The sequence below is a fragment of the Coturnix japonica genome, chromosome 8, assembly GCF_054131305.1.
Source record: "Coturnix japonica strain WE chromosome 8, WE-NBRP24, whole genome shotgun sequence".
Taxonomy (NCBI): Eukaryota; Metazoa; Chordata; class Aves; order Galliformes; family Phasianidae; genus Coturnix; species Coturnix japonica.
The window spans coordinates 22,677,007-22,702,770 of NC_140670.1; the positions used below are offsets into that span (position 1 = coordinate 22,677,007).

Sequence of the window (25,764 nt, forward strand, 5' to 3'; positions counted from 1 at the left end):
TACTTAGACAGAATTGTCAGTGGATTGATTTTTGCTCCTTCTCTTTCAGTCCTGTTCTCTACAACAGCCAAGCATTATTTCTCCAGTTGCACTGTTAATGCTCACCTCTGCCTTTTGTCCACCGCGAAAGCTTATCCCATCAGAGATACATGACTGGAACTCTGCAATGGTGTAGTATTCCACTTCCACAGAGGGTGGCTCTGGTGGTTTGGGCAACTGAAAACCCTATGGCAAATAGGAAGTTTTATTCAATTAAACCATAGAAACAGTGGGCTGAACAGCAATATGAACATGCATTTGCCTTCTCAGACGTTCTATTCACTGAACTCTTCCTTCTTCCTGTGCAGCTTCCTAAAGAGATGGGCAACAAGACAGAAGGCTTTCTAAAGATGCACTATTCATGATGCTTTGCTAGCTATTACAATTGAGATAATCTTTGCCTGAACAGTAAAACATTTTAAATGATGGAGCATAAACTGTGAGCTGCCACACCAGTCACAGTCACAATGGCCAATCTACTCTGGGACTTTGTCCAATAATACTCTGTTCTGGATGACTTGTCACAACTTCATAAAACTGCACTGCCACAGGCCATTGATAGATTCTGCCTATTGCCAAATATCTTACTACAAAAATGTAATCCTAATGAATTATTGCTCTTAATACGCTGCTAGATTTTAATTCTTCAATGATATGGCCAAATGTGCATCTGCTACAACAAGAAACGAGACCCTTGCTCAGCTGAAGTGACAGAAGGGGAAGACCTTCACTAAAGGACCAAAAGATTCCAGTTTCTTTCCATAACAGTCCCAGAACTCCAGAAATTTCCCAGTTAACATTAGGATATCTACATCTGTTCAACCATAAAATGAACAGTCATGAAAATAAAGGATGTCTCTGATATGCCCCACTGCCCCACACTTAGTTCAATTGTAGGAAGCCTAATAAAGCACCCATACACCTACCCCTACTGCTACTATATATTGTAAAGCAATACAAACCAGACTGGATTCTCTTCGAGGGGGTGGCCTCGTTCTTAAATTTGGAGAACCTAAGCATGAAAGATGAGGGGAAAATTTATTTAACTTGTTAGGTACTGCTACACACATTCATCAGCAGCTCTCCTCAGTTATAATGAGAGTATTAGAAACCAATACTTGAAACATTTAAGCTACCTCTGTGAAACAAGGCAGGAAACCATAAGGATATATTAGAAATACTAAGGCAACTTTGCTATTCATCTCAGCTAGGCTAGCAAATTTAAAAGGAAATCACTGCCAGAAAGTAGTGGATTGTATGTTCTGCTGGAACTGACCAGGCCATTGGAGACAAGCCAGCAAAGAATTGGCCTAATATCTAGCTTTCCCCCCAGCAGTAAAAATAATCCACTGTATTAGTAACATTTATACTGTCCTCTCTCAAAGTATCTTACATTCCCTGCCCAGATGAGTGTTAGCATCTGCATTTTGCAGATAAAGTAGTACAAACATTATAGCAACTTGATCCCAGGAAAAAAGCAAAACAAATGCAAGATGTACACGGTCTCCTTGATTTGAACACATCATCACATCATCTGCAGTACCAGGGCTGGGGGCAGCACATTTTATGGTGTTCTTCCTGCAATAAAATGCCAAGTCACCACATAGTGGTTAAGATAAACAAGCACTAGCCAGTCTTTATATATAAAGTCAATTATTATCACTATTAAATAATGACAGTATCTGGGAGTCCCTGCAGATCTACACAGGAAAAGTGAAAAGATCTACACAGCAGGCTCAGCTGTAAGGGCAGCACATGTTGGACCTACGCTGACCATAGGTAACACCAACCCTGAAAGATAGAAAACAATTCATTGCAAGCAGGTGGAAACCCTCACTACTATACTGACTTACTTATCTGAGCTCTTTGTGGCGCTATCCTCGCTATGGCTGGAGATCCCTGGGCCAGTCTGGAAGCCTGCTTGTCCGGTGTCATCATGGCATTACCATTAGAGTCATTGCAAAGAATAGGCAAACTGATTTCCTTCTTGGTGATATGCGTTTCTGAGGTCTCATTTTCTGCTTGAGTTTCTTTGTCAGTGGATTTCTTGTTCAGCAGGTTGCTGATCTCCATGATGTTTCCTATAATTTCCACTGGCCCAGTTAAGTTCTTTTTTCTAGATGGAAGATCATCTTTAGCCTTCTTCAGATACGAAGCTGGGGCCCAGCCCTCTTTGCCCAGATACCTGCAGGTGCAAAAGGAAATATCAACACATTGAACACAGCTCTCTCATGTATTTCAGGTTCAATAACAAAAGTAAAATTAATGAATGATAACATAAAACAAAACTTGGAGACCAAAAAAGCTGGTCTGAGTACTGAATTTATTACCTATTGTCATCTCAGAGTCAGCTCAGCTAGTAGCAAACTGCAGACTATTGTTAGAAGTCACTTATCTAAAGAAACCCTCTGTCTGGGTAAGGAATACAGTTACTCACAAGACAAAGGAGCTCAACCACTTTTGTTTTACACCCCATCTAGACAGTATTAAAACATATATAAATCAGTATTCTTCCATTCAGCAAAAAATGCAACCTAGTGAGAAAAAGATTTTAATCCTTCCAAGCAGCAACTCAAAATGGAAAAGAGCTAAAATAAGAATGAAATTCATCCCCAAGCAGAGTCACTACATGTGCTCTATAAAAGGCCCTTGTGCAATCCTATCTCCTTGTAATTATAATAACGAATACTTCCCCTCCTCTCATAACTCCCAGTCCTGTCTGATCAGCTCTTTTATTTTTATGGAGAATATGGGACTGTTAAACCAGCGTAGCTTCCTCCATCACTGCAAGGTTAAGAAAAAATGTGACTAGAAAGTTATAAAAAAAAAAAAAAAAGCCAGCTTTGATGGAGACTCATTTTCCTAAACAAGCTGGGGGCTATTTGAAGAAATAAACTGGGAAATCTGAAAAGACACTTGAATCCAGTACGTGTTCCTGAAGCACCAGGCTGAGCTGCTCATGCTACACTTCAAACTGAAGTCATTCTTCCACAACTGGGCTTTCGGGAAGATGGTTTTTCTAACTCCTGCCATTCCTAACACCTCAGCAGGGATTTCAGATTACAATCAGACTCCAGGGAGGACCATGTGGACGAACTCTGCTTTCCCTAATGAAACCTTAACTTGCTACAGAGTGAGTCACTGAAACCCTTTTCTCTTTAATCTCTCATGATACCCAAGGCAGGTGCTTGAACTGTAAGTGGGAAAGCAGGCCCCATTAAATTCCTGGTGCTCAGGAAATCTGCAGGAAATACAAAGCCTAAAACAGTAGGACTCTAAGGCTCTTCAATGAAAATAGAAATTCAGACTGCAGAGGAGGAAGCTAAGGGGGGAGGGTGGGGAAATATCATCAAATAGTTTTTAATCAGATTCATAACTATTATGCAAAGCAAGGATTCTGTGATTCGCTGTGAGATTACTGCACCAGGGCATATCCTGGGCTCATCCATCACATTTGGACACTCATGAAAGGCACCGGAACTTTATGGATGGAACAGGAAGACGTGCTGTATGTTGTCTTCCTTAGACTTTTTGTTAGTATCTTGTTGTACAAAAGCAAGTACAGTTGCTGTACTTACAGCAAGATGTACAAGGGTCTCTGTGCTCAAAAGCTTGCTTTTTCCTCCCCTCTCATCTAGATCAACAAGGACACAAAACAGAGATGCTGCTGTTCCCTACAGCAGCTTCTCTCTGACATGCATGAAGGCAAAGATAAGGATCTTCCCTGTTCAGAGAGTTCAGCTATGAGTTTTTCCAAGGATTCTGGTATCAAAGAAAAACACCCCAAGAGCTTTGAGCTTTGTTTGCAGCAAGGGGACTAATAAAAAGTAATGAAGTGATAATGACTTGATTTGGCTTCTAACAGATACGCAACAACAAGCTACTCATACAGTATCAACATGCAACTTCGATCTACACAATTTTGTCCTCTTGGAGGATATTCAGACAAACCACAAACCAAGCTGAAAGAAAAAAGAAAGACTTCCATATGTTCCATACCCCCCAGTATGGGGAGGCTTCTCAGTCCCAAAGACTTTTTGCTCCATCTGCTTTTACAGTAGATGGCCCTTCTGCACAGCTACAGACCAGTGCATTAGGTAAGTTTGTCGTTGTTATTTTTGGAAGGACACAGAACTTTACATGATTTGGAAATGTAAAGATTTTAGCTTGAGAGAGAAAGCTGTGCTGGCCAGTGCACTGAACACTGCAAAGATTGCTTTTAACAGAGCTTGATTGTGCAAAAAATCAGCAAGAAAAAACATTCTACATCCATCTTAGTTTGTGGGTGACTTAACATGTTTATGATCAGAAAAGCAGCAACAGGCAGGTTCTGTGCTGGCTTGTTAGTTCTCCTGCCAACTGTGTGTGGCTGTTTGGATCAGCCCATATAACCCTGCTGCTTCAGACCTCTGATCTCACACAGTTTCTCCCAATGAATAGAAGCAGGAATAGCTGGACAGTTTGTAACTCTGGGCAACTTACCCTCACGGCAGAGGCTGTTGCTAGCTGCTCCTTCCTATGAGTCAGTAAATTCAATCTGAAGTTAATGCTGAGCAGTAGCTGCCAACAACTGCCAGATTATTTTTGCATCTCCACAAATAAAATGATACTTATATGAGACATCAAACGGGCTTACACCTTAGTCCTTGAACGTGGTAATTTCAAACCCCTTTTGCAAACATGACCTCAAAGGCTACTCTCACCTATAAAATAGGGAGATCAAGAACTAAGGCAAATGCCAACCAGCTTCAGAGAAGTCTTGAACCAGTAATGACCTTCACATCCAAGAGCTGAATCACAAACATCCTTCCCTCCATTTATAATCACAACTCACTGGAAATACCTCAAACCCCAGCCTAGGTCCCTCCCAGCTCTGGAGCAGCCACTTATCACCCCAAGCGCACCTCATTCACTTGGGCTCAGGCTCTGAACAAACAACAAAACTGAAGCAACAGGCTGATTGCAAATCCTTTGCTTAGTGTGTTGTTATTTCAGTGATAGCAGGCACAGTGAGGTTACCTCCAGGTGAGGGTAATGTTGGAAAACAAGACTTAAATAATGGGTGCTAATGTCATCAGGATGCACACAGATCCATTGAGCTCAGTGGAGCAGTACGAAGGATCCACGTCACAGCATTTATTTTACTTCTCCACCTTTGAAACAATCTTTTTAAAGTCATAGTGTCCAAAATAAAGGAAAAAAACAATACTGTCTCTAGCTTCTACAGCAAAGAGATGGGAGGGCTATAGAATGAGGTGCAGTGATTTGGTTCCCCGTGATCCCAAACTTCTCTCTGTTTATATTACACGAAGGAAAAAATGGATTCAAACCATAGGAATGTTTAAAAAAAAAAAAAAAGAAAAAAAAAAGGCAGAAATGTCTGTGTGAGTCTGAGAGTCACATCTGCTTTCCAGCTCCAGAGCACTGGAATTACTCCAGAGGGAAGCAAACTGGGGGAGGGAAAAAAAGAAAAGAAGAACAAAAAGGAAAAAAAAAAGAAAAAAGGAGGACAGGAAATGAGGATCAGCACATGGCAAGGAACTGGGGGAAATCACATATTTAAGGTGGAACACGCTGATGTCTTTAAGGTGGATTCTGTTTGCTGGGTTTTGTTTTTATTTCTGGATGTTTATGCATGTGTTCGGCACTACTATCCAGCTCAGCAGACAACAAGGCAGGATTCAGCTGCAGCCTCTTCCCGCTTCCCTGCATGCTCACTGCAGGAGGGGGAGCTGCTGCCTATAAGGGACTCAGTGCTCAGAATGCAGAACTGTTGAGGACTTCTTTCTGAGTGGTCCCAAACAGAATCATGGGGACTTAAGCCTAATAAATAGCACAAGAAGTTCAAGACAGTTTGGGCTACACAGGAGCAGCTTGTCAGGGATGGATCCCTGCATCAACAGTACTCAAAGTGATGCTGGTGGAATAATAAGTTTCTAAGAGCTGACTAAATCTCCAGCCAGAGGGCAGAATGGTGCCCTAAAGAAGCGGAGGACAACTGGCATCAAAGCATCCAATAAACTCCTGTGGGGAAGAGCTAACCCACCTTTTAACAAAACAGAGGCTGCTCGACCCAAAATATCTCTTCAAGAAGAAAAACCAAAGGCATGCTGCATTCCCAGCCTATCATGGAGAGGGTGGGGAACCCACTGGCCTTCAAGTGGATGAATGTGAAGGAGCCACTTCAAGTGTCACTGTATGCCAGATTGCACTTCTGCTGCAGAGCCTGCCAAGCACACACTTGTGCTTTAGTTCCTAGAAAACTGTGTGCCTAGTTGAAAGGAGAGTGCAAAGGAAAAGAAAAAAAGAGACTTCTATTTATTGTAGAGATGTTGGCATGGCAAGGGGAAACCTACTGTAGCAATGCAGCTGTATTTCAAAGAACACTGAAATAAATGGGAGATGTCTTACATTGCTTCTTCCCTCACAAAACCTACATGCTGTTGGCTCCTCTATCTGCAGCTTTGGATTCCACTCCCGTGAATGATTAAAGGAGAAAAAAATGTGACCTGACCAAACCCATGAATTCTGAGTGCCTCCTATCTAGAGTACCTCCCTGACTCCACCGCTATCTTTATTAGCCTCTTCCCTCGATGGGAGCATTAGATGGAAGACAAATATCTATTTTATAACTACAGGACATAAGAAAAACAACACCATTGCTTTGGTCAGCAGTTTCACAGCCCTCATTCATCACTAATGAGTCGAGCAGAACTCAAACAAAAGCAATTTATGGCTTAAGGAGGGAAAGGGAACAGATCATTACAATTACATGCTGAACAGAAAGATGACTTCATGAGCTGTGTTGCACTGCCTGAGAGATAAACCAGCATTTTTAAGCTATCTGTTATACCACTTCTTGTTTAAAAGGACCTGAGATGTCACAGTACCACCAGATCCATACACCTGAGCAATGCATTTGTTATGAAGAGGCAGAATCCTATGTGCTATGTAAGCGTAGATGGAGAAAGCTTTCGAAGTACTGACACCTTATGTCCCTGTCTTAGACATGCTTAACATACATTGTTTCCAGAAAAATCTCCTTTTAAAGTGCTTAAGCCTCTATGACTGTTACTTCAAATACATAGTTAGACATATGATGGTAACTTCACCTGCCCCTGGAATACATTCCTGAATGCCCAGTCTGGATAAGCAGAAGTCAGATGAATTACCTGAATTGTTACTAAGTTTTACGAAGAGCAATAGTCAGAAAATTGATAATTAGTCCCTGAAAGCTGTGCTGTCTGCCCCAAACAGTTCGACAGACCACAATCAGTCTTTCAGCATTGCTATAAACAATTCAAACACACTGCAGAAAAACTTACACTGTGAACTGACTAAAATTACACACAACAGAAATCCTTGTCAGGACTGTTGTATCAACTCAGATATGGGTTTTTAACTTGAAGGAAGGAAAAATTTTCCACAGGTTAAGGAATTTCCCCACTGGAACAGTCTACAGCCTTTGCATACACTGTAGTATCACTAACAAACATCACACTGTCTTTGCCTTTTCTTTACGTTTCTTCAAGATGCAATATGGATTATCTGGATTTCCTTGCCCAGCTACAGAATTAGTCAAGCCTTAACATTAAGTAAACAATCAGAAAAGTTCATTGCCACAGGCCCTGCAGAAACATGGCTGTGAAGCTTCTTTACCTTATGTACCACCATCCTTCCAGGTTCTTTTGGATGACCTCCACGGTGACCCCTTTTTCGAACCCAATCTCATCCTTCCCCTGGCTGGCGTATGGCTGGATAGTGACATACTTCTCTTCTAGTGAAGGGAGAAAAGGCAACATCAGTTAGGATCAGAATTAGTCCAGCTGTTTTTCTGTTCTGCTTGCTTTTAAACTGTTATGCAGTGATTACGTGGAGCCATTGCAAAAGGCGGAGCCCAGCTCAGGGGCCCACTGATTATTTATGCTGACGACATGACAGATAATCAGCCCCTTGCCACTACCCTGCTGCTGATAATCACAAAGCATTTCCATGCCAATAATGACACAAAGTCCCCTGAGAGTTTCCCCCTCCCCTCCCCATGTTCCTCAAGCGGGTAAGAGAGAGGATTTGTAGCTGGACTTCACTCCCATACTGTAACTTGACAGAATCAACCCAGCTGCCAAATCAGCAGAGCGTCACTGCGGGAGCTCCAGCCAGTTGGCTCTTTTGAACACGTACATGGCTGCACGAAGCGTTGTGTTACTGAAACCTGAGCCACAGGTCCCCATAGGGACTGATGCTCCCCAGCACAGAGGGGCTGGCCTATCACACTGCACTCCCTGCACCACCAGAACAGCATGAAGTGGCAGGAATGAGCTTGAACCAGCATTTAAAGAAGAGACCTATGAATAGAAGGGTTCTGTGTTTAATAGGAGACCATAAAGCATCTTGCAGTCATGGGTTGTGAAGTGTTTGCAAATATACTTTTGCTAGACCTCACTCCAGAGAAGTACACAAGGGGCAGTGGAAAAGGAGAAGAAAGCCAAGACATACTTCAAAAGCACAGAGTAGATTTCAAGCATAGTCTTTGAGCCAAACACCTACTCATCTCCAACAGCTATCATCTCTCCAGGCTCAGCAGAGGTGAGCTCAAGCCAGAGGGTAGAGCAAACAGCCACCATCTCAGCATCTTCACCCACCCACAAGGAGTCATCTCCTGAAGCACCTCCATCATGTTCTAGTCAATCTTCTCCTCCATTAGCTTGAAAAAGCACAGCTGGCATTAAAAACAGTTACCAAACTCCTGCCCTGAACCCAAGCTACAGTGTATTTAACAGTATGAGTTTCTGTGGCTAGATCAGAGCAGCGAAGGCCATCACTGAAGTACACACCAACGGCCTTCCCAGCAATTTCTGCTGGCAATCACAAGGCACAGCCAGGAACAAACAGGGATGGTTGTCTGTGCACAGGTACAGGCAGGAAATTAAGTGAATCCAGAGTTCCTGATCACTGCAGAACAGTGGAGCTATGAGAACGTTGAGGAAAACACTTTCAGAGAGAGAGAAGCAGACCCAGCCATCTGTTGGGTTTTGTGGTTCAACTGCATTTTGTTGCTGGGTGAAGCATGGAAAATTGAAAGTAAATCCTTACTGAGAAAGAGTAAGAAACACCTGAGAAGTGGGGAAAAAAGTTGGCAGGCTGTCAAATGGCAGAAAACTCAGTAAAATGACATCTGAAATCAACTCCTTTCAATGGGATGCATTGGATCCTAATTCTGACAGAGTAGAACCTGTGAAAACCTTTGCCTCCTAAAGGAAAATATTCTCTTCTACTCCCTGTTAATGCAATTACTTTATTACTGCTAAGGAATTCCAGTCTGTGATCAACATCAAGATACAGCACCTTCCCCACAGACATACTCTGCTACAAGATGGGGTACAATGAGTACTGAGGCAGCTAATGAAACCTGGCTTCAAAGTCTCAGAAGAGTCTTCCTTGCTGTGTTCCTGCTCTGTACAGTAAAGGCAGACTTGTTCTTAATCACTTTAAAGTGATTGCTGTGGTTGAGTTTTGTCATGCACAAAGCCCCAAGCACTAAAGTCAACTCTGGAAAATCCCTGGGCCAAGGAGAGCCAAGAGTAAATTCAGGTACAGAGCTGCTACACAGTCCAGAAAAACACAGCACCAGATGCTTCCAGGGACATTTCTAGGACAGCTACAAAGAGCTAAGTCATGTGCTTGCTTAGAATTGGAAGAAGGATCTGCTTGGTCTACCCCACACCAAAGCTGCTCTGTAACTGAGGTTGTCAAAGTTCCCCCTTGCCACTACAGCTACAGCAGGAGTCTCTCTGTTTCCCTTACTTTCTTCCTCACGCGCACCTGCTGTAGCTACAGTCAGCTACTCAGCCAATTCCAGCTCCTCTCGCCAGGCATAGCAGTCCCACTGTCTCCAGGGATGCATTTTACCTCCTTCTGTGGAGGACAGGGAAAGTCATGACTCAGGCATTCACACCTGCAACAGAGCCTTCCAAACTCCTGCTCCAGCACAGTCTCTTGTGGCTGAGGAGCAGCCACAGCGGTCACCCATCAGCTCCAACAGCAGCATGTCCGAGTCTGAAAATGCAAGTGAAATCAAAGTCTGGGGACAGGGTCCTTTGCAAACCAGGATGCAGTCACCATCTGATCTCTTCCTATCCTACTGAAAACACAGTTTCAAATCTATGCAGCTCCAAAAGTAACGCCTCCTATTTATTTCCATACCAAGGGGAGGCCACATCCTCTGTTGGCACAGCTGCAGCCTTTCCTGATCTTTCCACTACTGCTTAGGTTTAATGGGGAGAGACTGCTCCTAAGAAGCACTCAGCCTCCAGTACTGTCATTACTGCATGGTCTACTGCTCTCATCTTGCCGCCTTGCATCACACTCAATACTGCCTGTCAGTGGCTCTAAATGACCAGAGACACTGGCCAACTCCTGAAAAAAGCAAGGCATTGCTAGGGAGGGTGTAATCCCATCCAGGGGGTCATAACAGTAGGATGCACATGTGAGACTGGTGGGTCTTTCTGAGCTGCCATGGTTTGTCTTATTCTATCTAGGAGCACCTTCATTCTCAGATCTTCAGTATTATAGCTGTTAACTCTTTGCAAGGAGAGGCTTCAGGAGATTCCTCCCTGCAGGGAGGGAAGGAGACATTTAAAAAGAGCCTGAATGGAAGTAGAAGGCTGAGTGAGAAGTTCTCTCATGAAGCAAAACAATCATAGCTGGGTAAAAATCCACTCAAAAAAAAGAGGGTCCTACAACGTTTGTCTTTAGCAGTTCTATTTTTAAGCTTACAGATCAAAAACAGGAAGGCACCATTAAAATTTCCCCTTGCAAAGTGCTTTCAAAGCAAAAATTATGGTCATTTCCAAGTTTACATACATTTGGTTTCTGTCAGTGGTGCAGAGGATACCACAAACACACAGGAGGTTTGTAACTTAAACAGTACTCTGAAGACATGGGTCTCCTTGCAACCCAAGTGTAATTCCAGTTTGTTTCTCAGAGACTGTCTCCAACCAGAGGATGTTATACATAAACCAACATTTGCAGGAGGGAACAGTGGAGCTTTCAATAGATGCGTCAACTTAAGAGGATTGATGTAGCATTCAACATATCAGAATCCTATTCACAAGTCTTTAAGAGAAGATATTTGACACTTTATGACTGATACGTAAAGTTACTGGAAAGACTTAACATAGATGAATGGCTTCATGAGAGAATCAGCAGAGCAGCAGCAGCCAGTGGCAAGACACTTGCATTGAATTACACCGGCAATTCTGAAATATGCTGATTTTGTTCAGATACCGTGACAGGCAACAGTACAGAACACACACCAGTGAACCATCCCAGACACACCAACAAAGTTATGTGCCCAGATCTGCTAAGAACTCACAAGTGTTTAATCCTGATTCATCAAGTTTTGACTTAACAATTACCAGAAAAAAAAAAAGGAAAAAAAGAAAAAAGCAAGCAAGAATATAATTTGTATTCCCCAATTGCAGCTTCCATTACATCAACTTCACCGTTGAGGTCAAGTGGGCAGAATAAGCTTTATTACGTGATACAAAACACACACACACCAGCAACAGGGCTGCATTCTGGAAATAGAGAGATGAGAGTCTGACTCCCTTACAGGATCAGCTGAAAATGGCACACGGGCACATCTGTTCTTAGTACCTGACATTTGGATATCTGTTAATAGTTTAACCAGACAGATTCCCTTATATCTTAATATTTCCCTTATATTTCTATATTTCTAGTGTGCAGGTCAAAGATATCTTCCCCAGCTGAACTGAAGGAGATACCTCTACTGGAAAATCAGCTACCCTTGTAGATCTGAGCATAACACGCATGAAGAAGCATGCCTGTTTGGCAGAGAGATACAATACAAGCCTGTCACATCATGCATTATCCAACTGCAACCCACTTAGCTTGGAAGGCAAAGATTAGTACGTGCCATTGTTTCCTCCTAGACGCTGACACATTTAAAACGTGAACAACAAGAATTTCTGCCTTGCCTGGACTAGCAGACCCACACCACCTACCTGGAGTATTCCCAGAGCCTCTGGCAGCCCGGTGCTGAGTCCACTTGCTACTACATAACCTGACATCCCTATCGGCCTTTTTCCTTCTTCCTCTTCTCCCCAAAAGCAGGCTTCTGTTTTACTCTGTTTTTTCCTTAAGCCTCCTCAAGAAAGGCAGTAGAGGCTTGGAAGCAACATTTACATAAGTTGAGATCTGAGGCCTTTCCTATACACAAATGAGTCTGCTGATGGTGCAGCTTACCCTAACTTTGAGATCAGAGTCCTGTTTGAGACTGCTGGAAGCAACATGAAAGTAGCTCACATCAAGCAATCCAAAACCAGGTTAGGACAAATTGAGAGTGCCCATCCATCCCTTTCTACCTATTTTCAGATGCAGTTTAACAAAATGCAACTTTTTGCTTTAAAAGTACTTATAATATTGCTTTTAAGTCACATTATGATTTGGGAGGACTTCATGCTAACAACACTTATTCTTGTATAAAGGCAGACCAAGACAATAATGCTTCACAATATTTTTTGGTCTAGAACCAGAGCCTGTCATTAAAGATCCAGCAGAGACGTTCATTCCATCACCCTCCCTTTAATCAGCAAACCCCCAAACAGGTTTCCTTTTGTTTTCATCTGCTGCATTTATGTCTGCAGGGGAAAATGGAATCTGAAAAAAGTTTTAGACACTGGATATGGCATTTTCCATACCAGGTGCCCCATTAAGACTGAGGAAAAACCTCAGAACAGCTAAGATGAAGCTACATCAGTGAAGAAACTATTTAATTGTCAGAAAGAGCAAGGCACTAAAGCTGACAGCCTAAGAGGTTCCTTCCAATCCCATCTGTCAAACCGAGACTTCAGATTTTACACATGTGCTCACACACACACACTGGAGTTATGAGGTGTCTTGAGAAAGGAACTTGGTCCCTTCTCTGGCTGTCTGGATTTATACTTACTCAGGTCAAGGAAAGCAGACCTATGGTTTTACTGCTAGAGCTGTAACATAGAACTTCAGTAGCAGTTTCCAAATCTTCCTTATTCAATCTTCCCAATTCCCCTGGCACTGGTTATTTCAGATTCCTTCTAGTCTATCACCAAGGTAACAGCTCCTTTCCCCAACATCTTCAAAATCTTCTATCACTGCTGCTCCCCTCAGCTAGACCTCGGGCTCTTCCAACTCTTTTGCACAGCCACCTCTTCTCTTTTGCTCCCTTCCCAGCGCACAGCTCTTCCCCAGCAACACTCTGGCTCTTCAGCCACTTTTCTATCAGGTGTGGCACCCAATTGAATTGCCCCACCTTGAGTTTTTAAGCCTTAGTGCTACCATCTTGCTTTAATATCCTACTACACACAAGTGTTCCGTTCCCTTTGCATTTCCCACTCCTCCAAATCCTTTCATCTTTCCCTGCTCAGCCCCATGCCTTTCCCATGATGCCTCATCAACCTGAGTAAGCTCCCTCCCCCGTGATATCAAATAACCCCAAAACTCTCAAATCCTTACTAAAATAAGCTTCACCTACCCCAGCTTCCTGCCTTGCCAAACAAGCTTAGTTTTAGCCCTTCTCTAAAAGCTTTTAAAAATACCAAATAAGTATCACTTTCCACTGTGAAAAACCTTTTGGTCGTAATAAGATGCATGCCAAATTGCCACTTGCCCAGGCTCCTTTGATGCATGAGCTCTCCTTCTCTTTGTTTAGGCTGTAAAGTATTTGGGACTGGAACCTTGCATTTATGGCAGTGAAAATACCACGCACATTTCCAGCCCTGCACAATCAGTCTCAACTCTCCCAGGCAAATGGCCAGCGCTCAGACATTCCTGTTTCCAAGTTCTGAACGCCCTGCTCTGCACACCCCTCCTTCACCTAGATTTTAGAAGTTTGCTCTCTTCTCTCTCCATAAACAAGCGTGCAAGCTACCCACAGTACTGCAGGAGCCAAGTAAGGGAGCGATTTCCTTTGCTCAGCTGGTGCTTGGACATGCCCCTAACTTTCTGTGACCCCAGCCTGGTTGGAAATGTTAGGGGGAGGATAGAGGGGAGCTGAGCTAGAAATTAACCAATTAACCATTCCTCAGCAAAACGCAACAGCCCCAACCCTACATCTTCCAAACCACAGAAGAATTTTCTTTCAAAATACTTTCCCCTCAGTCAGCAGTCTCTGCTCACCCTCCCCCCCTTTGTCAGACCTGCTTCTGGAAAAAGTCTCCTTGCTCCAGAGAGAGACGCGGCGACTCAACACCGGCTGTGCTTTCCTTGTCTAAATATTCTGCAGAGAAACGAACTAGCCACAGCTATCAAATGTGACCATCTGCAGACAGGAGCTCTTCAGCTTTTGTCTCTCTCCCATTCCTTCCTGTCCCCTCTTCTTTTTCACACACACACACACACACACACACACACACACAGAATAATGACATTTCTTCTATACAGTTCTAAATTACACATGCTTGATCTTCAACCAGCAAGAGGTAATAAACATTTACTACTTTCCTTGGAGTACAAGGCTGGGGGTGGGAGGGTAGAAGAAAAGGAAGAGACTAACCTACATGTAATGTTCTATGCCAATTTGATTTAGCACTCGAAAGTGGCAGTCAGGCTGCCACAGCTGGCAAACAGGCTACAGAACGATGCAATCGGGCGAGGAGGTGGCTTCAAGCCTCAAGAGCAATTTGGAGGTTTCTGAGCTGTCTCCCCGCTGCTCCATCACTTTCCCAACAAGTTAGGCAAGCATTAGGAAGACCTATACTTTTCAAGCTAGAATTTAACTCTTTCAATCAATAGCTTATTTCTTGTGATGGCAGCTACTCTTACGTAATAGGTTCATTTGGCAGAAATATGGTCTGTGTGTTGCTACACTGTTGGCACAAATAAATGTAAAGTACTCCCCTGCTTTGTACCAGCTCCAATGAGAGTGTTGGGCACAAACCCAGAGAAGCAGTAACTTACAGCAAATATCTGGCATATAAAACAGCATGTAAACCCCCATTTTTCCCAATCATACCCTAATAGCACAAATGAGTTCTTGTGAAATAAGCTCATAAACAATCCCAAGCCCTCTTCTAGGGGAAGTTCCAAGTAAGTGCATTTGTAGAAACAGCATTTCACCCGGTGCAAGTAAATGTGAACTCTGAAGCTTGTGAGTCCAACAACGGTCTGTCTGAGGAAAACTACAAATGTTGAAACTTCTCCTCACAGTCAGCATTTGTATTAGGCTGGGTCTCAAAACTACAGGCCAAAATGTAGAAAATATACCATATTTAGAAATATTCAACTTTAGGAAAAAGAAAAACACAACAATAAAGCTCTGCAACAACACGAGAAACATAAACCAACACAATCTCTTAGATCTGGGCACACCACAGATGGTTTTAAAGAGAAAACTTCAGCAACAAATGTCATCTGTTTCTCTTTGTAAAAACAGACTACAGCTGTTCCCTTTGCAGATTTTTTTCCAGCTTTATAAAAGGAGCAATACTATGATATTCAATAATTTGCCTTTCATCTATCTTCTTTGCAGACCCAGCAACATTACTCCCTGATATCTGAGATTTGGGAATGCTCATCCTCTTTGAAGGTCTCTGGAAAGAGACAAAGTGAGCCTCAAGTTGCCTCTAAACTCCTGGCCTTCAGACCCATCTTAATTCCTTTACTTAGGGCTTAAGCAGTTTGATCTCAAAACTAGTCTTGGTTATAAAGTTTCTATTTATGCTTGAGTACCACTAATGAAGGGAAGCATCCTTTTCAGCTTGCCTTGAACTCCAGTGAACTCTCAGAGCTAACCACTCAAAAAGCTGGGACCATCTCAAGCAGAATATCGCTGGGTGGGAAGAATTTCAGCCAAAATGTTTAATTGAATTTATTTCCAAGAAAGAAGCCAAGTGGGGGAGGGGAAGCTGTTTTCCCTGCATTAAGCAGTTTTGGCAGCCTCATATTTGAGCAGCCTCATGTTCTTCTGTGCTTTGGAGCACAGGCTCGAAGGCTAGCAACAGCATATGCACAGTTCAAGTATTCTGTCATTTCTGTGCAAACCCACCCAAATTTGGCCTTGTTAGAAGCCTTTTGGGCTGGAATGGGAGGGAAAAAAAGCAAGAAATAAGTCTCTCCAGACCTCACATAAACTGTGATCTGTTTGAGAGCAGTGGGCTGGACATCCAAAAAGACTCATACTTCTACAACTGCAGTTTGGAAGGGATGGACACCTGTACAATCTGTAGCTATACCAGATACATACTGCCTCCATTGTGTCCCCAAGTCCTCAGATCACTTGCTTTACTTCCTGTCAACCTGCTCCTGTAAGAACTCCCTAGTTTCCCATCTCAAATGACACTGTACACCTCAGTTCTAGCTAATGTGGCCAGTTATAGCTAAAATGCATTGGAGGGAACTGATACAAGCAGATCCTCTTTGGAAGATGCTCAGTCCTTGAGAAGCTGCTGCCATTATCTAGTTTGAGATAAAGCACATTGTCCCAAGACAGTTGGAAACCCAGCACTGTTTGGGACTAAAAGGGAAGAAATTTTTACAGAGCGAGACAAAGGCTGGGATAGAAGAGACTGTGTGGTGAGGAAGACTGCCAGGGAAGACAGTGTGACACCAGCCAGAGGGCAGGGCTGGAAAAGATGTATGCACAGACGATGAGTAGAAGAGGGAAAAGAGGGGAATGCAACTTGGATCCTTGAGTATCACCAGCACTTTGCACTATAGGGCTGGCCCTGCAGCCTCTACATTTTTACAGTTTTGTTTCTGATATAGTATGAATAGGAAAGGAAAAAAATATATACATATGTATAAACTGGTAAACAGAGTGCTTAGAAAACTGATTCCCCAAAGTTCTCCTAGTTAAATGGTCAGGAAGTATCTGGCAGAGTTTGATATGAAAAAACAAGTATCTCCCAAATTCTTTGGGTACATAAGCTGTTTCTCCCACCTCCACACCAGCATGTGTGCTTATTGTTGTTTTTCATCTTTGACACGTTCCGTGTGCTGTCTGGTGGCTAAGAAGCAGGATCTTGCCTCAGGAAGGTAGTAGTAGTTAATACAGGGTGAAGCTACCCTGGGAAAGGCAACCCCTCTTTTTGTTGTGGTTCCCTCAAAGATACTTTGAGGCACAAGTAAAAGGTCACTGAAGTTACTTGTTGCTTGGAATCTTCAGGGGTCTGCACACAGGATTACCACCAAAGACAGGACAAGCTGAGTCTGAAACTTTAGAAATACATTCTCCCTTTACTGGGAGCTGCTAAGCTTCTGTTTTGCTTGCATCTGGTTCCATTCTCTCAGAAAGGTTATGTAAAACTCACACAGAAGTACAAGTGGTGGGTTCCCTCTCCCCCTTCCTTTATAAAGTGCACTGAATACCTGGATGATCCCGCAAGGAAGTGGGGAACAGAAGAGAAAGTGGTATTTTACTCCAAAAAACATGAGTTGCATGCTCTAAAGAAGTGCTTGGTTTGGAAGATTCCTCAGCAGATTCCAAATGCAACTTCAAAACATGAGGTGAAGTTGATTTTTCCCCCGCCATGCTCCTACCAGACCAAAACTAAACAGATGCTGCTAATTAGTGGCATTTTGAAGAACTAGGACTGACATCCAGAAGCTCTGAGAACTTCCCTAGAAGTCTTTCTCCAGTACTAAGCCCTGTTTACAGGGGAGAGAGGACACAACCAGAATGGTTCTTATCTTACTACACCAAGCACTTTTCCAGCACACATCTCTGATATCTTTGATCATCTCTGATCTCTCTGGAATTCTTTTTTGGCTCTTAATAGCCCTTGTACTTGCATAGGTAGGAAAGACTGAGTACAGATGTGCCCCAAGTTAAAACGCAACAGACGTGAACATTGCCAGTCTGCACAAGCAGTCATGCTACATAATTACACAGAAATCCAGTTTTTGGGGTGCCTAACCTTGGCTCCAAGACACCCTCAATCTGTCATATATGACATACACATCAGAACTCTGAAGCTTCAACTTTCCTCTAAAAGTGTACTGAGGAGAGAGACCCCAGGGAGCATTCAAGTGCATTAAAGTGCACTAAGTTTTGGTGTGCCCCTAGGGCTGCTGCCATACAAAGCTATTCATTCACCTCGACTCTGCTGCCTGTTGACTATCCCGCCCAGCGTCCATCGCCGGTCCAGGCGCCTCAGGTGAGCCTTGCGTCGCTTAGAAACTAGTTTGGAACACGGATGGAAACATAAAAGGGAAAAAAAAATAATAATGGTGGGAGGGTGAGAAATAAAAACAAAACATGGCATTTACAAGCACCAGTCTTGTTAAAGGAACAGGTTAGATGGGAGGCAGAAACTTCTGTTTAGTTGATACAGTACAGTGAAACAAGTTAGACTCTTGAGCCTGAGAAATGTAAATCGCTTAGAACTGTCAAAAATTGCTACTGTTGCTATTGGCTTTAAGAATAATATGAAAAAAACACACATATACCCCAAATCAAGCTGTACAACAAAGGAAGACTTGCCTGTGGTGACTGCAGTGGCAGTTCAGATCATTATCATTGCTTTTGCATCTGCTAGTCAAGCTGAAGGGTCTTTGAAGAATTCAGTCCATTCCATGTAACAGTCAAAACCAACTGAGCTTCAATTCTCTCTTAAGCAAATTATCATGTTTTTTAAAAAAATCCAAGTAGAAAAACAAAGAATGATTTCTCATATGTGAGCAGATTTTTAACAGCATTCAGGAGACTGACGTCTCCTTGACTGCAACACAGGACTCATAAGTACTGCCACAGATAGCGTTCATGATTCAAACCTTGGCTTCTAACATACTGATTAAAAATATAAGGAAATAAAAACTTATTGTGATAAGTAACCCATTTTTGAGCAGGCTCAAGAAGCTAACAAGCTAGAACTGTGAATCAGTTCCACACTCAAACAATAATTTACGCTTAAACTATAAACAAAGATGAAAGATTTATGGAAATGACATTGTGAGAGCAGCTGTGCACAGAGGACACCACTTGTTTTCCAGATTGCATACATGGAACTGAACTTCAGCTCCTTTGTCTACTTGTGAAGACGTGAACACAGAACATTCAGATTGGCACAGAACCAGACACTTTCCTTTTTCCATGCTTCCAATGAAAGACCTTCATTTCTATTGGAAGCATGCTTGGTGCTATCAGATTAATGCAAAAGCTGTTCATATACTAATTCCTTTATGTTGACTCTGAAGTCATTTTGGGAATATACTCTCAGGCTTGTGAGAGCAGGCTCCATGGGATTCTAGATATGCGCTCCATAGGCAACCAGGAACAGTAAAATGATTTGATCAGGGGAAGGACTGGCTGCTCAAGTAAGAAAAACATTAATTACCTTCCCTAAACAAGAAGCTGATGCCCCTGCCCTCTCCCCCCCCATCATCCCATACTTAGCCACTAGAAGCATTATTTATCAAAAAGCATCTAATTAAGGGGACTACTTCAGGATGCTTACTTTAACAGCTTCTGTGGCTGCAAATGTTTCTCTGTATTGCTTTCCAAATGTTTTTCAAACTTTGTAAGCAGCTGTTGCTCTAAACACAAGCCCAGGTAGCAGCTGACTGCCCTCATCCTAAAGAAAAATGTTGTGCAGGCTCAAATAAGGAAACAATTTTGTCATATACACTCTGCACACACAGACCAGGGCAGTTAATGCAACTCGATCAGTTTTATTAGAACCCCTTCACCTGCTTACTGAGAGTTGGCCAGTTGTCTGTGAAAGTATTTACATGCTCCTAGAACCATAGAATCACTCAGGTTGGAAAAGACCTTAAAGATCATTGAGTCCAACCGTGACCTAACCATACGACCCTAACTCTAACTACCCTCTGTTAAATCACATTCCTGAACACCACATCGAAATGGTTTTTAAACACTTTCAGGGATGGTGACTCAACCACCTCCCTGGGGAGCCTATTCCAGTGCTTAACAACCCTTTCTGTAAGTAAGTTTTTCCTGATATCCAACCTAAACTTACCCTGGCACAACCTGAGGCCATTTCCCCTGATCCTTCAAGAGTTGGTCTTCCCTTATCATAGAATCATACGATAAGGAAAGACCAACTCTTGAAGAAAGCCTTTACTTTCTACTAAGAAATATTAGGAGGACATTTCACTATGCGGCAAGGAAAATAGCTCAAGTAAAGAAAAAACAATGGAGGGAAAAAAAGAACAAAAGAAGCCTCAGCTTGTGGTTAATAACATAGAACAAAGTTACTGAAAAGCAAAGAAAAGCTGGGCACATCAAAGCAGCTGTGGAGGCAATGCAATTAGATTTGTCACTGGGATGGAACTGAACATGGGAAGAATGGTCTCAGGTTTCAGTGTATCTGGATTTGCAGTAAGACAGGGAATGTGACTGCTGACCATAGCTGAGGAGAGCAATACAGCAGATTAAAGAGGGCCGAGAGGAAGATAAGAAATATTTGATGGAATTTCCATTACCAAGACGGACTGCCATGCAGCAACAACCCTGTGCAGAGTACACTCCAGAGGGCAACATGAAAGGAAGAGATCTTAAAATGAAAGCAGTTAAAGCAATAAGGTTGTCAAGCATGCGCCATATTTAAGAGTCAGGAAAAGGGAGGCAGCTACAGATCAATAGACAAGACATTCTTCAACTCTTTGAGAAAACAGCAGTAAGTTGGTCATTCTTTACCACCAGAAACCTCACTAACTGCTTTTGCATTTGCTAAGACATTACAACATCGCATATTGGTTCTCTGTCTACCAGTAGAACTCTAAATCTTAAGTGACCCAGGATATGGGTAGCTTTGAGCAGGGAAAGAAGAGTTAGAGCCAAAGATTTCAATAAGCTACAGATATGGCTCTTGATGTCCAGCACAAAGTAATGTTTTGGCTGTTATCTATCTTAATGGGCAGAGTCATCCCAACACATCCCAAAACCCATCTGTATGACAGAAAGGACTGTTCATTTTCCACATAATTGTAGAATAAGCATCATGTCAAAAACACCTACAAATTTAGCGATTTGTTAGAATGAGCAAATAATAAAAGTGTCCTTTGTACACAGTTACTACATGAAAAGTCCATTAAGATGTGGTTAGTCTTTCATAATGGAAAAGGGGAACACATGAGGCTGGACTAGTCCATTTCTGGAACCTGAATAAGCATCTTTAGCCAAAATCCAGCACTGCTGAACACATATACATGACAAATGATGTCCCACATTTAGCAGAATAAGACCTCCGCATGCTCACAGACCACATAAGCAGCAGTTTCAAGTATTAATTTAAAAAGTGTAATGAGAAGCCACCATTGAAGTTGAACCTCTTTCTTCAAAAAAACCTGTGGCTTCAAAAAGCAGCATCTTCCCATTAACAGCTCTCACTTGTGTAACTTCTGCAGATAAGCCGTGCAAGTTCAGCATGGCTCCTTCAGCAGCCAACACAGCCCAAGATCTCTACTAGGACACACTCCTTGGACTTGCACAAAAATTGTTTTCATACCATTTAACAGCGTTAAAAAGAGCATCATTTCAGCTTTAGAAGTTTTTGTTACAGTGACAATCCAAGTCACAAAGGGATTACAGGCAGGTACTTTTCCCCAGTTTCTTCTGCAACAATTTATGTACCAGTACAAAAAATCAGAAGAGTACTGCAGTGGATTAGCAGCCACAAACAGTGGTAAGAATCTTCAAAGTTGTTTTCTACAGGTGGAAAAGCACAAAGTAAAGCAAGTACCAGTTTCCCCTTAATAACAAAAAGCTTTCCATACCTTCCCCAGTTTTGGATGTGTTGATGTCAGAGTCATCTCTGGTTCCGTTTTGGGATTCCAAGTATGTAGCAGGGACCCAGCCCTGCTCCTCTGCAGTGCTCACAAACCACCATCCTACAAAAAGAAGCAAAAAAAAAAGTTGCTCAGTAAGAGCAAGAATAATGAGAGATGCTACTAAGAAGCAGGTACAGAATCAGAACATTTACAGTAGGTTTAAATCACTCTGCAGCCTCCTAGAAAGAGGCTGTTTCAATCAGACACTCTCACTGTGCCAGATGAGAACACAAGCAGGTCACAAAAATTAAGAAATAAGTTGTAAAGGAACAGTTTCTTTTAAGAATTCTGAAATCAATCCACGACAACTCTGATTTTAGTTACCCAGTTCAGTCTCTCAAAGTTTTTGCAGTGTGTACATCTACAGAATTGAAACACATCCTCAGCACAGGGAAAACGAAGGAGGTAGCACAAATGCTGATATAGTGCATCACCAAAATAAAACTAAAAATAGGAGTTAGAAAGTAACAGAAGGGCACAGATTTCAGGCTAGGATATACGTGCTTCTAGTGCACTTGTCACCGTGGCTGTTATTCAACAATCATGACCAGAATTTAACACCCCAGGAAGTACTGAACAGAATAGAAATGAGGAGAAAAACACAACTGAAACACGACTTCAGGCTGTAAGCACAAGCTATTTGCCTCAACATCTGAACCTCCATGTTTCCATCACTGCTTACGAAAACATGAACGGCAATGAACTCTACTAAGACAGCGTTAAGATCACAGCTATGGATGGTTCACCTACAATCTTAGTCAACCAACTTTCAGTTAAGCGCATCCCTGTCATAACTATCCTTGCCTCTTTTCTTCCTTGGCTACATTAAGTTATAGACTCTTGTGTTAAGTTCAGCGTAGAGCTGCTCACCCAACAAAGCATGGCTCTCAGTTCTAAGCAGAACTACATTCTGCTCCTGTCAGGTAAGGACAGGGCTAAGATACAGGACAATAAAAAGTGAAGAAGACAATGGAAGTGCTTTACTTTCTTTAATATTTCCCCAGATATGCAAGCTGATTTGTCAGAATAGGACAAGCTGTTGTTCAACACCAGTTTCAGAGCCTCCTCAAAGGGCTATGAGAAAGCAGTTATTTCTGCACAAGCGCTTCAAAACAGTTTACATACTTTAAAGGCCATCATAAAAACTAAGAAATTTCACAGGAGCCTGAACCTGCCTGTGATGAGCTAAGACAGAGACAAGCTGGACTGGTTTGGAAATAGATGGGGCACAAACTTAATGAATTTCTGACAAATCACAGACTCACGTGGTGGCCATGCAGCCCTTCTGCAAATCTGCTCCTCCCATATTCGTACTGAAATTTGTTAGGGAAGATTCTACTGGAAGACATGAGTTAGAATTCCTCATTCTCATTCCTGGAGCCTGCTGCAGGGAAACGTGCCCCAAGGAACAAACCCTCTCACTTGCCACAGCACAGCTGCTAGGTTGCTCTATTTATTTACCCTCCAAGCTCAGACACGGCTTTCCATTTTCTGGCCCAGCAGAGGGTTGGAAACTTTGCTTCACAAAGCTCATGGTTGGAAAGTTTAAATTTAGTTATTCCTCCTCAGCAGGAGGTGGAGTCTCCTGCCATGAAGGCCACAGGCAGCAAACACTTGGAATCGGCCAGACACTTTCAAAAATGCATCTTCATGGTTTGTTCCTCATTTCACCAGTAATGTATCAACAGGGATAGCAAACACTGTTTAGTACATGCTGGCAACTAAGCACAAAAAGAAGAAAAGTCCAAATGGATGCTCACAAGAAAAATGTGGAGTTTTAGAGTGGCCAAGGCGGCATTGCTGAAGTAGCTCATACTTTACAAGGTAAGAAATCTGAATTATGATGGCACATCTAAGCCATTCCCTTTACTGAAAGGAAATAACCAGCATAGGGCAAGAACTAAGAGACTACTAGAAGAAAGTGGCTGAAGGGCAGGTGAGTGTCACAATGCAGCTTGTGCATGAGACCCACAACTTGCATAAAGCAAATCTGCCCAACTGCTAATGCCGTAGCTTACACTGCACTACCAATCCATCAAATATATGATGGCAGTTGCCATTCGGCCCCACCAGCACCACCTACTTATTGGTAAATTTACAGAGCTCCTGGTCTACAGGCAACTTCACCAGATTGGCCTTTGTTTGCAGAAAGTCAGGACTAAAATAAGCCTACTACTGCTCATCCCTCCCCTGCCATCTTTCCAAAACCATCACAGTACTGCAGAAACGCCGTTAGAAAATTTACTTTTGAAACAGAACAAAACATTGCATTTATTTTGAGTTTTCTCTCTGTGCTGGAGTTTAGCTCAACTTCACAATTCATTATTAAAACCATTCTACAGCAACATCTGCATGGAATTATGTAAAGTTATCTGTGTGCGCTGCCAAGCCAGTCTGAGGTTCGCTCTTGCACTCACACCATCTGTAAAAATTAGGCAGTGACTTGTAGCTCAAGTTAACCCTTACAGATGCCTCTGACTTTCAGACATCAAAACGCAGCTCAAAAGCTGATGTGGCACGGATGTCTAGATGGAGATCATTACCCAGCCCTCAGCCCTGGTAAGGATTCAAAGGGAGTTTCAGTCCCAGAGGAGGCACATAGAGGACTGCAGCCAGGGAACCAAGCTCAGCTTAAGTTTTGCTGCATTACTGAAAACTGCCTAAATATTAATCCATGAATATGAATTTCTAAGGTAAGCATGCAACATTCTCCCTGTATGAGTTGGCTGATTGGTTGGCATATGTCAGCATCCTTCACTGCAATAGCCAAGATACCTCAGTGCTCATGGGGTCCATCTAGTTTCTGATAATTCGGATTTTGGTATGGATCTACATCAGCTATTAAGAGATGAAAGGTTCTACTTGCCCTACACACTATTAACGGTGACTGTGAAACAGATTAGTGACGTTTAAGAATAAATGACCCCCCAAAAAACACTCTAAAAATCATAAACTTGCTTTTAATTATATTGCTAGTTCTCTCTCCAAAAAGCCTTCAAAGACGTAGAGTTAAGGAAGCAAGGGTCATCACCAACCAGCCATATGGGAAACCACTAGAAAACAGTTAAAGGACCATATTTTGTGAAAGTTTTGCTTATGTTGACCCTCATCCATCTTTGCTTCCATACTGTCTGTTTCTCCACACAGACAGGAAAATTCAGGGCTTGAACAAAAGTAGCTTGTGAGGAGCCACAAAAATCTTTATTAAAAAGATAGTGTGCTCTTGCTGAATACTGGTCTCTAGTTCTCCTCTCAACCATTAAGTTCTCTGTAGATTTTTACTGTCAACTTTTAGATTAACCAAAGTAAACAAGGGTAGCAATGCTGTAAAAAGGGAATAGGAATCTCTCCTGCATGAGTGGACAACGCATTCTTCTAAACAAACACTTAAGTAACACTCCACCTCTCAAGAGCCTTGGAAAAACCACACTCAAGCAGCAGTCTGGCACATCTGACATGCGCTCTTTGTGCTTCAGAGAGCTGCTACCTTTTAAGTCCTTTTGCCTTAGATCAAGAAATCTCAAAAGACAGTTCCAACAACTTGAGTTGTCCTGCAAAGCAGTACTAGATGCCATCAGGCCTCTTCAAATATGGCACACAGGCGTTTTCACACCAACATCTTACTATTTTCATTCAGAGTTGCTATCTGCCTCTTTAAAGAACAGCTCAGGTGCAAGTATTGCTGTACAGATGCAGGCACTTGCTTCTTCCTCCCCTCTAGAGCTCTTATTTCCCACACAGTGCATGTATATTTGAGACACATAGAGAAGCCAGCTATAATTGCTTTGGACAGACCTCCAAAGAACACACAGAAGACAGACATCAGAAGTAGCATTTTGCATGAGGGATTTTCTGCAGTAAATGTATTCTCACACCCACTTCCTACAGTTTCACTGCAGTGTCCATATACTGTTAGATATTACCACTGCACATGCT

General features: G+C 42.5%; 1 protein-coding gene across 13 annotated transcripts in view; it reads right to left on the reverse strand.

Annotated features, from left to right (window-relative positions):
* Window positions 1-25,764, reverse strand: part of SH3PXD2A (SH3 and PX domains 2A) — a 214,801-nt gene that overhangs the window by 3,841 nt on the left and 185,196 nt on the right. For 7 of the 13 annotated variants that reach the window (XM_015867109.3, XM_015867110.3, XM_032445345.2 and 4 more), the window contains 6 exons: window positions 21,775-21,888; window positions 18,134-18,217; window positions 7,699-7,816; window positions 1,893-2,224; window positions 1,002-1,051; window positions 106-225 (listed from right to left, as the gene is read on the reverse strand). In XM_015867109.3, the coding sequence (XP_015722595.2) occupies window positions 106-225; window positions 1,002-1,051; window positions 1,893-2,224; window positions 7,699-7,816; window positions 18,134-18,217; window positions 21,775-21,888 (818 nt within the window). Of the gene's footprint in view, window positions 1-105; window positions 226-1,001; window positions 1,052-1,892; window positions 2,225-7,698; window positions 7,817-18,133; window positions 18,218-21,774; window positions 21,889-25,764 lie in introns of those variants that run through there. The other 6 variants (XM_015867111.3, XM_085555250.1, XM_085555256.1 and 3 more) reach the window with 3 other exon arrangements.